This window comes from Seriola aureovittata, chromosome 2 (genome assembly GCF_021018895.1).
Source record: "Seriola aureovittata isolate HTS-2021-v1 ecotype China chromosome 2, ASM2101889v1, whole genome shotgun sequence".
Taxonomy (NCBI): Eukaryota; Metazoa; Chordata; class Actinopteri; order Carangiformes; family Carangidae; genus Seriola; species Seriola aureovittata.
The window spans coordinates 18,244,995-18,257,190 of NC_079365.1; the positions used below are offsets into that span (position 1 = coordinate 18,244,995).

Below are 12,196 nucleotides of genomic sequence, written 5' to 3' on the forward strand. Positions count from 1 at the left end.
CATACACAAACCTGACAGAACTGGGAAATTTTTTACTGAACGCAGTGCACGTTTGACACACATTCGGAAGGTTGCTACAACATGTAAATTTGTACATATATTGAAACAATGAAAGTAAGATGAAAAACAGAAGACAAATATTTTCTTGAAGGACAGAAAAGAACAGATATAAGGAATGACAAACCGCTTCCAGTGAAACACATGTATACCAATATTCATTCATGATTCCAGTCAACCAGAGTGAATTTGAAATTGCTCTCCTTGACATTCATAATTGCATACAAATGTCCATACATAGGTCATACTCACAAAACTATTCAAACCAAAAAAAAAAGAAAAAAAAAAGAAAGAGTTGCACCCACTGGGGGTCTAGAGAGGACATGGCAGACTTTTGAGACTGGGTCTAATGAAAATCCAAATACCTTTCCACAGCAAATATGTGTTTAACTTTCTTACAGGATAGAGATGTCAATATGAGGTTGAAAAGTATGTTTTTCATGGTAGGTTGTTCAGGACCAGATTGAATGTACCTAAAAAAGGCAGTAATGGCTTGTTTGACATGTTATCAGTCTTACATACAGAAAATCATCTAATTTTGAGATGATTTTTTGCTGAACTATAACAGTTCTTTCTAGTAATGTATAACTGACAATGGGATTGTTTTTTTAATACCTTATAGTGGCAAAATCACCACATTTTCTTTAAAGCTAAAGTGACATAGCTGAGGTACAGGATAATCAGAGGCTACCCAAATAGGGACACAACCGCTGTCTCATCTGCCAGTCTTCATGTCTCTCAACTCATTCTCACAGGCACATCAGACTCTCCAGGTGTAAGGCACTTCTCATCTCTCGCATCATTTCACACGCACATTCGCGCTAGCTCTCTCTCTCTCTCTCTCTCATTGTCTTGCGCCCTGTCTCACTCTCTCGTTCACCGAAGAGGCGTTTTGAGTTGTTTTCTCTGGGATCTTTGGATGCAGCGATGACTGGTGATTGTCCAGCCAAGAGGTGCACGTTTAATCCCGAGCGAAGAGTTGTCTCAACCAGGGGTGGAGCCAGCCAGCGCCTCCTGCATCTTAGTGCGGGCCAGAGCGTATCGCTGCACTATCTGCTTGACGTGTTCCTCTTCTTCACGCTGCAGAATGCGCAGGAAGTTCTTTAACTCAGGCATAGAGAAGGCATGCCACTGAAAATGAGGATAGGGGAAAAACTGCATTAGTACATGTAAAGTACATAAACTAATGTTTGTGGAATGCAATGTGTGGTTTGTATCCTTTATTCTCATGTTGTTGCACTCACATTGACCTCTCCAGTTTCGTTTTCTTTGATCACAAAACTGAGGACTTTCTCACTCGGCCCAGCACACAGACGCAGACGGAGGGGACGTTCAGCATCAGACAGCTTGCGAACATAAACTGAAGGAGAGACAAAAAGGCACAATTTATTTTACAGCAAACAAATTTAAATTTAAAAAGTGTATAAAATGACAGTTCAATGTAAATGTAATGAAAAAGAAGTAATACCCTGGTCATGACGCTCGCTACGCTCAAACAGAGCAAATTTGCCAGGATTGTCCACCACAGTAAACTTTTTCAGTAAAGCCTCAATGACCTCACGGGCAGAGGTGCGGGAGCTTATGTGCAGGTGCTTGGATGCATCCTTTGGCAGGTAGAAAGAGGTGCGACGCTTCACTCCGCTAGCCTTCCTCCCTCCAGCATCTTGACCCCCTTTCTTTGGATGTGGAACCGACACAGGTCGCACCAACTTAAACTGCACCTTTACGAAGCCAGTGTACGAACCATCCTTGTTCTGTTTGTTCAAAAGAAAATATAATAAATCATACTGAAAAGAAAAACACCTTCACAATAAAATGCATGGGCGTGGTGTAATTTATCCATACTCACCATGTTCATGAACAGATTGCTGTTGATCTGACTGTTGTATTCCTTGACCTTCTGCTGGATATCTGCAGTTGTCAACTCCTGCTTCCCACAGTCAATTTGTTCATCCTAAAAGGGACAGTGAGTGAGTTACAGTGTTAAACCACCAGGTGTCAGTGCTCACCTCCAAACCACAACAAGAACAAGCACAATATGGACACTTGATACAGGAACATGGGTTATAGCAGTGGTTTCTAAAAAATGTCACGTTTTGTAAAAATTAGAGACATTAAAGATACCTCACATTCATCCAATCACAAAAACATGACCAAAGTGTTTGTGACTCCCAAGTGGAAGTGCAGTTCACAAGGTCACAGTCTTTCACATGGGAAAATAATCCCATTACAGCATGCTGCAGTTGTTTTGAAAACAATTTATGTCTCAATGTGTTTGAGAATAGGTGGTTTTACTGTGTGGACCCTGGGTCACATGGAAAAGAAAAACCTAAATTCAAGTGAAAATCTAAATCAAATTTAATTTCACTACAATGATAAGTTGTTATTCCTCAAGGATTCTCTCAAATTGCTTAGGAGTACAAACACCCACACTTTATTAAAGCGGCATTGATTGACTTTCTGTTAAGATCTGTTTCTAACACTGAGCACCAGTTGCATCAGACTCTCAACTTCCTGACAACGAAGCAGAGGCAAAAACGATGATGTCAGCTCTGCCCAATCCTGTTGGACTGCTCTGATCCCTCGGTGTAGGAGGAGTAAAGGGAGGACGGAGAATGAGGAGGGGAGGGGGGATGTGCAACTTGCAGCTGTTTGCAATGACTGCGGCCAACGGTTCTGCATTACATTCCTCGACTTGGTATTCATATATAAATAGCCTCCCCACTCAGGCTGTGGGAGAGACAATGCCCTCCCTTGTTTCACCGGCACATCCTGTGAAGTCAGCTGCCTCATCAACCGCACAGTCCTAGTCATGTTTCAGTCATGTTTCAGTCATGCACATTTGGCCTCTAGCATCTGCATGACTGTTAGCTCAATTAGGCCTTTTCCTGTGTGTACGGACCAATTGGCATTTCCTGAAGAGACAGAAAATTGAACTCTGCAGCAGTACAAATTTATTTTCCATACTGTACTCCAGCTAATTTCTCATGGTAGGAGCAGGGGGTTTCCTAGGGAGTAAAAGCCAAACATCAATATCCACATAGTAATCTGGATGCTGCTATTATTGGCACTGACACTTAAGCACATTTCCCAGTCATTTTGAGCCAACACTTTTGGATAAATATAGGGAGAAAAATATGACAACTACATTTCCCCCAACTACACATCTCATTTCAAAATGGGATGGACTGTTCAGCCAGACTGTTTAAATGCAAAGTTGCAAGCACTCAAATGGCTGAGTATCTTATATTGATGTCAAGGAGAAAAAGATCAATAACATCAATCCTTAGGCAAATTGAAAGACTGTAGAGTTAATGTGCTACTGTTAACAGTCAATAAATCAATACGAGGGCCAAGTTGAGGTTTCCAATATGGCAACAGTAGAACAAAAACATGTACAGCAACTGTGTCTCTGCATGCCCACTAAAGGAGTGTCATATAAACATTGTGTAAGATATGCCAACACCAAGTAAAAAAAATGGCTTCCGCACAGAGCCAGAAAATGGTGAATATCAGTGCGTCTTGCTGTAAACTGTATTTGTTTCTCAATAAAGACTGGTATCATGTGTGTGGGTGACAAAAGGGACAGAAAATGAACAAATCCAAAACATTGTATGACTCATCTGTGATTGAGAAATTAGTGTGAAAACCTGAGAGACAAGTGAGGGAATGAAGAGGGGGTGTTTGGCTGGAAACATGAGAGGAGTGTGTGCGTCACAAAGCATGACATTTGGGTTTAGTTGTTCTGAGTTCATCTGTGGGTCTGTGCTTGTTACAATAATAATAAAAAAAAGATGCTATGATGTGTGTGTGTGTGTGTGTGTGTGTTTGTGTGTGTTTTAAGCCAAAACCAGTGTCTGCTCTGCTTTTTCCCCAGTGCTGATATGCATTTTATAAAGTTCACACAACTCAAGCCTCAAGTCTGTTTGCTCAAAACTGGACGGACCAGAACTCCACCCCTCAATTGGCAGGCATCCTCTGTGCTGGGGTGCCCTTGGGCAAAACACACATATCCCAGCAGCATCAGCTCAAGACCAGGGGTGCTGCTGACCCATGACCCCCAAAAAAGTATGGACAAAGTACCAAAAACTGACAATAAAAAAAGCAGAACTATAGAGTATTGCTACATGAATCACCCATCTCTCTCTGGTCTCACTTCCCCTTTACATTAAGTTCGCACTTCTATCAAAGCCTGGTGGGTTTTATTTTACATTATCATTGTTATTTCTTCTTCTCACCTGCTTAACATTTAGATTAGGTTTCCGGGTTTTGGGGAAGAAAGATGTCCGGGCGGTGAAGTACTGCTCAAACTCGGAGTCGGAGTCCTCCTCGCTGCAGTAGCCGCTGCTGGTCGAGCTGCCCCAGGTCATCTCGAAGGAGGGAGTTTTGTCCGAGCTGCTAGCCGCGTCTGTCATGCTGACTACCGTTTAAACAGTTTACACGAGACTCGACGATGGGATGGGTAAGCTACGACGACTAACAGTGTTGAAATAAATCACTTTAGCTAAGTATAGTTTAAGAAATTACCGACACAAAACCGACTGAACAGAAGACTGGCTGAAATGTTATAAATGACGACAAATAACGTCAATATTGGCTAACTTCAACAACAACCACACGGGCAGACGATGATATATCTCTGATAACAACAGGCTAATCAACAAAATACTACAGATTTCTTCCTCTAACTGAACCTACCGGCCACGTTTCCACTGTACAAACTCTGTCTGTGTGAAACAGGATGTGTTCAGGCCCCCGCCCTTGCTGCCTCGCTTCCTTCCCCCCGCCGAGGCACCACCCAGGTCCGTTGGGTCGAGTTTGGAAAATACACAAAACCAGCGCAGCCGGTCGCGATTGGACGCCGAGAGGAAATAGCACAGTCTTCCCACACCCCTCCCCTCCCCTCCCCTCCCCCACGATGGATGCTGCTTCCCCGCTAAATAAGTCATATGATGACAGACCAGTATGGTCACACCACCCACACGTGAACATTACAGATGTTTAATTCAAGCACTAAACATTATCTTTACAACCTAAACCACCAAGTCAAGTTACATTTCTTTTATTGTCTAGTTTGGAAAGTTTGAGAGAGGTGAAAACCAGGACTGTATCAGAGAAAGAGGGGCAGATACCCCGAGGCTCTGGATCATAAAGGCCCCCTAAAGGCCATCATTTAACGGGAGATGCTACCACGTGTGATGGAGTAAGTATAGAGATCTTTTATCTACGTAAAGGTTCTAACAACGCATATATAAAAAGTAAAAGCAAGTAAATGTCCTACAAAATGTTATTTAAGTAAATGTATAATCAGGAAATGTAGTTAACAGTAATAGTGAGAGTATAGAAAATGTCCCCTGTGACTGTTATGATTTCATTAGATTGTTATTACTCATATAGGCTACTAATATGTAAACAGCATTTTACTGATGCAGTTGGCTGAGATGGAGCTGATTCTTTACTATTTTATACAAGGCTGCAACTCATCATTATTTTCATTATGGATTAATCTATTCACTATTTCTTGGTTTTTCTTCAAAATAGTAAGAAATGCACATCACAATTACCCAGAGCCCCGAGCAACAACTGCATATGTCTTGTTTTGCTAACCAATATTTCTGTAATTTAATTATTAAAATAATTACAAAGAAAACACAACACATTTTGTGGAGCTGTAACCAAGATTTTTTTTTTGCAGTTTTTGTTGGAAAATGACTTAAACTATTATCAAAATAGTTGCAATTAATTTTCTGTTCTGCGACTCAAATCAACTAATTGTTGTTTTACTTGTATTTTTAGGTACAGACCTTTAATTTAAACCACAGCATCATATTTTATGAGCTCTTTGTGTGTTTTGGATGGAAAATATTAATTTCTAAAGTAACTATTAACTAAAGCTGTCAGATAAATGTAGCTGTAGATGTATGTAGAAGTATAGTAAAGTATAAAGTGGCATGAAAAGAAAATACTCAAGTAAAGTACAAGGGGTACCTCAGTTGTGTACCACTGGATGCAAACATAATCACCAGTTATGGCTGCAATATTTTCAGCAGCACTGAAACAGACAGTGAATCAATTAGTCAATCAACAGAAAATTGTCTTGCAATTGTCTGACTTCCATAGGACTAGGGGACTCACAAGAAGCACATAAAAAGAAAAGAAATCAAAGCAGCAGAGGTGGAGATAACCTAACTTTTCGTGCCCATTGTGAAATTCAATAGGATGTTTTGGCTACATGGACGTGTGGTTCATAGAGAGCTGAAGTGAAACTGGAAAATCCAGCAGTGGAGGCAAAGGGGAGCCAGGCTTCCCCTGTTTTCAGCTTTGTATTTGTCATTTTAATAAAACACTTGTTTAACAGTTTCGGTAATTCCTCTGTGCTGTTGCTGCCGTCTCTAGTCCTCCCCTTTTCTGATAAACTTTATGCAAAGTGAAACAGGGCCACCCTAAACGTTATGTGGTGAATGTGTGGTGAACTATATACTCCAACCTAGGCTATGTCAAAGTTGTCATCCCTTGGTGAAAAAAAAAGAAGTGAGGATTAACCAATCAGATGAGGCTACCGTCATGCCACCGCAACAGTGTGAGTAGTTAGGACTATGCCGAGGGAAGCCAGCTGCCCTCTGGCCTCACACTAACCAAATTATAGCATTTTAATTTGATTAGTGTGAGTTTGAGAATCTTTTCAGTTTTGCCAACGCTGTACTGACCGAGTCGTCTGGTCACTTACCATCTCTGATACCAAATACACACACAGTCATTTCACACATGGCACAAAAAAGGAAAGTAATAGCAGCCTCACATAAAAACACCCTGCCACATGACTAAACCATCATGTTATAGGTTTATCAGTCATGTTAAATGATTGCTCTATGCTACACTGTCTCTCAATGATAGACCTTTTTCTCATTTCAACACCATATGGAAGTTTCTCCACATACCAGCTTATCGTGGTTTAACACTGAGAACAGTTTGTTCATGAAATTATAGTCTTTTTGTAAAATAATGAGAAAGGTTTGTGTTACATGTGTCTAGACATGGTGGACCACTCACTCAATCAATTTTTTGTGCCTCAGCAATCTCTGACCTCGTGTTAAATAATAATGAGTTCCAGACAATGAGGCATGCAAATGAAATTTAGAAAAAAACTGAGCTCTGGTATCAGACTGTTACTAGTCAGTAAAAATAATCATTAGTTACAGCCCTTATTTTCATTACAGATAAAGAGACTCAGTTCCAAGTTTATAGCATTTGAAGTGAGAATCTACAAAAGTGTTTCTATTATCTTTGATTTGAAACCAAAACAGTCCCTCTTACCCAAAGGGAGGGCATGAGTCCAACAGGCCGAGACATTTCAAAATGTCTGGTAATTTTCTTCACATGCAGAGGAGTAGGTCACATCTTTAGGCATTACAGCATTGGCTACATTACAAATCACTGAAGTGAGGCTAAGTATTAGCAGATATGTTCAGGGAGGAAATACTTTGGAGCCTCCTAGTGTGAAGCAATGGGTTCACATGTAAAGTCCCCTACACCCAGCCACTCTTACATTGGGCATGCCTTCACACTCTGGTTGATCCAATGCTGAAACTTTAAAATGATACAAAGCTTAAAGAAGTCAAAATTATAAAAAAGATGCAAATCTGCTTTTTGATGGATACAGAACAAATGAACCACATCTTGTCTCGCATTTTGTGTTTTGATATTTTCTTTGTAACAGGTTGTTGTCATGGCAGATACGTTAACATTTCGTTGCAGGAAAAACACAGGTGTTATTAATAACATTAATTATATCTGCACTCTATTGAGGTGAGCCAGCCGGAGGGCTCTGACTCAGCAGCATGACTTACTGGTGCGGTCCAATATGACAGAACCATCATCAAAGTTATTAGTTCCACCTGTGTTTTTCCTGCTATGTCAAGCCAAAATACCTGCTGTGTGAAAGGCCTATGTAAACGAAGGCCCAAGCACCAATGTCTTCATACTCTGCTAGTTTTTAAATTCCAGTCGTTCTTTGATAAGCAACAGGGGCTTGCCAGAGAGTAAATCATACCCGTTATCAAGAAACCAAACCCTGCTGCCTTGAACAACTACTGGCCGACAGCCTTGACTCTGCGACTTAAATTTCAGATGTAGATGATGTGACTTAATCTTTGCTGAAAAACCCCTCATTAAAAGGATATGAAATCTTTTCTATATTTACACTGTGTTTTACCACTTGTTTTGTCCCTATAAACTTAAACATGAAACTCGTATAGACGAGCTGGATGTCTACAGTACATTGGTCTTTTAACCAGCTCAAATTAACATAATTTATGAACCATTATACTAAAGAAATGTCATGTGATGTGATCTGATTTTTCTTATCTGTCTAATACATGTATGTGGGTGTCTGCAAACAGATTTTTCACTGTAGTAACTAGATAAACTGAACCTGATATTGCAAAAGGTGTTCACTAACTGTAACGTTTTGTGTTTCTTAACAATAAACTTCCTCTTCCAAAATCCCTTCACTTCCTTTTACAAATTACATGTTGCTAGCTGCCCCCCTCCTAACTGCTGCTATTCTGAATGATAGTTAATTCTGACAAGCTCAGGGAATCCTTAGTTGAACCTGTGCAGTTACTGGAGCTGGGTGAACAGTGTGTATTGCACAGTGTGTGTTGCATTGCATTGTATGCCGTTTAAAATGGTTCCCATTTTTGACCATAAAACAACTGATCTGTTCCTTAAAGCATTACAGCAGATAAATTACCTTGTAATCCAATCAGGTAGTGCGCAATGTAGCTGATTGTAAGAGGCACAGGAAGAAGCCTGGAGAAGCTACTGGTTTTCTCACTCTTTGTCTTATTTTTAATAATAACGTTGATGGCACAATACAAGTTAACAGTGACCAATACCACTTCTGAATGTGGCAAAGCTACATATGAACTACTGAAGAATGCTCAGACAGTCATAATGCCAAATACGAAGGGCCTTACCACATTTGTGTCCGTTTCTATGGTGTGCTCCACAACACATGTTTGGTCGGACACAGAGCCTTCGTCCAAGCTGCAGTCCAACTGGATCAGGGCTCGACAGCGGTAGTGGCATGTGAATCTACAATCTGTAAATGTAGAAAGTCCCTACATTTAGAGCCACACTGCCAAACACATAAATACATGTGACAAAATCGTCAACATAAAGACACGTGATAATAGGGTACAATTGTAAATGGGTGATGTCCTCCACTGGCCATTAAAGGTCACTGCACTTACGGTAAGGTGGCTTTTCCTTGTGATTTTTCTGTGTGTGTGTGTTTGTTTGTGTGTGTTTGTTTGTGTGTCTCAACATACATATAAACAAACACTTGTCAGATATACAAATAGCAACTTCCTTCTGTTGTGTGCTGCTGTGAAATAAAACAAAAACTAATATACATGGTAATAATATTAATGATAATGAATATAAATATATGATTAATCATTTTGTGGTCTTTGGTCATAATCATGTTTGCTGCTATTAGTTTAAGGTTTGTGTTTGTATTGATAATTCTTTATCATTTGATTATGGTTTCATGTTCAGATTATGGTTTAGAAGCATTTTTTTCTGCACACTCAGTGTCTTACACAAACCACAGCTACATTACAGGAAGTTCTAGACTACTGGGACTCCAACATGAGTCTTGAGCAAAAAAAAAAAAAAAAGCACAGGTCTGTAAAACGATCTTGAGCCTAGATGTTGACCAAACCACCAAAACCACGTTAACGTGCATGCTAGATCCTGTTTGTCTTCTTAGACTTCTTAACTGCTAGTAAAATAATACTTTTTGAATCTTGTTGTCCTAACATTAAACCTCTTTGACAAACAGCCCATTTATTTCTGCTGAAAGACAACATGGAGGACATTTATAGCACGGCATCAAGCATTTAATTTATGATTTACCCTGCGCCTACGCTGGTGGTTATCATGTCACTGTTTAACCAAATTTCCTCTTTCTCTCCATGTTTCTGTCATTTCTGATCATGCATATGCACAGAGGCAGCCACACATGGACACGCCCAGATGCACAAACAGCCCACATAAGCCAACTCACTGACACACCGCAGGCTCTGCTTGTAAAGGCCCCAGATGAAGTCTCCACACAGGTCACACCACGTGGGCTGAGCGTGGCTGCAGGGTTGGAAGTTGTGTCCCTCTCCCTTCTCCTCTTTGAGCTGGGGGTCCTGGGTGCTGCTCAGGACTCTGATGATGCCCACCCGGCTCAGCAGGTCTGGGACCTTCCCCGGGCTGATCCTCAGGGCGTTGGTTCTCTCCAGTCGAGGAGGGGAGCAGGGTGAATGTGTGCTTGTCAGCTCTATCTGTTCTCTGTTGTTGCGCAGGTCACGTAGCTCAATGAACTCCCCACAAGACATTGTGTCACTCAGAGCCTGGCTTTGTCCATTATCACTGGCAGGTAGAAAAACAGATTATAATAGAATGCAACATGCCAAAGACACTGTTTTGAATGTTTAAAAAATTGTGATCTTGAAATCATAAAGTTGTATCTTCTTTTGCTTTTTGAGTTGGTCAGAAATCTGCACCATTCACGCAGTAAATGCTGGTGTTTATGTATCGTCTGACTAGAGATTCCGAATGTTTCTCCACCTGGGTTTTCCCTACCTTGGGACAAAACATAATTTTAAACTAGAAGGGCACTCAGAGAGTGCAGACCTCTGCCAAGGCCAAAGCCAAACAACATATATCAGACTTCAGAGAAAAAAATTCAAAGTAAATAGTAAATGATCTGGATCTGCCCCAAAATTGAACGGGTTCTTCCCTGGCCCATTCCCCATTCCTCCACCAAGATCAGTCTAAATTGATTTAGTACTTTTTGTGTAATCACACCTAAACAGACACATATGAAAACATAACCTGCTTGGTAAAAAAATTAAATGGACCAGTAGATTTATGACAGTCTTCCCATTAGAAAAAAAAGATCTGTATAAACATACATACATTAACATACATTATTATATTTAGTGGTGGGAATGGCATTCAGATATTTATTTTAAAAATAGCAATACTATAATTTTAAATTAGGCACACAGAATAGTTTTATCAGCTAAATGTACTTAAAGCTTCAAATGTGAAAGTACGCATTATTCAGCAGAATGGCACCTTTACATATTATATGATTTTATTATTGGATCACTGTTACTGATGCTTTAACATATAAAGATCATTTTAATTATAGCTAATTTTAATGTGGTGCAGTTTAATTTGTAACAATTCCTCAGTTTTCTTAGACTATTTTCATGTAAAGTGGATATCACACAAGATTTTATTAACATGCTATGTGTTGTTTGCATACGGTTGTAACCATGTGACACGTTGGTTTGTCACACACATCGTAGCCTACTGTATTGGAGTGATTATATAATGTTTGATAATCTGCTAACCTAACAAGAAAAGCAGAGTATGATAACCCAATGTAAAACAAATACTGTAACATGTTAATGTATACAAAGTAGACTACAGTAGGCTTTTATTCTTACAAGTAACGGTGCGTTCACGAGGGCTGAATGAACGAGGGTGAATTCTCAAATGTTTAGTCCAAACCACAATTTAAGTAAAGTTAACTTTAAAACGTTTAAAGTAATTAAAAAAAAAAAAAAATTAAAAGTACTTTCCAGCCAACTTACCAAAACAGGAGAGAAAACAGCCCCGTGGCAACCGCTTTGTCTCAAAACCTCCTGCATCTGAAGAGAAAAACTTTCCGTAGACATTTCTGACAGTTTCCAAGTAACGGAGGTGTGCAGTCCCGGCTACATCTCTGGAAATAAGCTATCATCAACGGCCAGTCACAGTTTACCACGGAGCCCCGGCTTTGACGGGAACGAAGCCGGTAACATCAGACTAACAGCGGCCTGAAAACACGTCTCATGGCACTTACCATCTTCTGATTTAGTCAGAGTCTTCTGCTGTAGGAGGAAGCGGCCTATCATGAAAAGGAGAGAGTGAGATGAAACTGAGCTGCACCGACATCCGGAATGTTTTCACATAGGGGGTGCTTCTGAGTCCGGAGAGCTCAGCTTATAGTAGGCGTTGCAAAATTCCCCACCTCCTCTAACCACTGTCTTATAGTGTCATGGACCTGGGTTTCATTTACCACAGCACCGAT

General features: G+C 40.3%; 1 protein-coding gene across 2 annotated transcripts; it reads right to left on the bottom strand.

Annotated features, from left to right (window-relative positions):
• Nucleotides 1–17: 17 nt before the first annotated feature.
• Nucleotides 18–12,051, bottom strand: LOC130179698 (ras association domain-containing protein 1-like). 2 transcript variants are annotated; one of them, XM_056392673.1, is made up of 8 exons: nt 11,969–12,051; nt 11,718–11,774; nt 10,130–10,482; nt 9,036–9,160; nt 1,907–2,011; nt 1,526–1,811; nt 1,302–1,417; nt 18–1,188 (listed from the first exon to the last, which is right to left on the bottom strand). In XM_056392673.1, exons 3-8 carry the CDS (start codon nt 10,446–10,448, stop codon nt 1,042–1,044), a joined length of 1,098 nt encoding a protein of 365 aa, XP_056248648.1. In that variant the 5' UTR covers nt 10,449–10,482; nt 11,718–11,774; nt 11,969–12,051; the 3' UTR covers nt 18–1,041. The 2 variants fall into 2 exon arrangements, with proteins under 2 accessions (XP_056248648.1, XP_056248656.1); XM_056392681.1 differs by lacking the exons at nt 9,036–9,160; nt 10,130–10,482; nt 11,718–11,774; nt 11,969–12,051 and adding an exon at nt 4,296–4,822.
• Between the last annotated feature and the right edge of the window lie 145 nt (nt 12,052–12,196).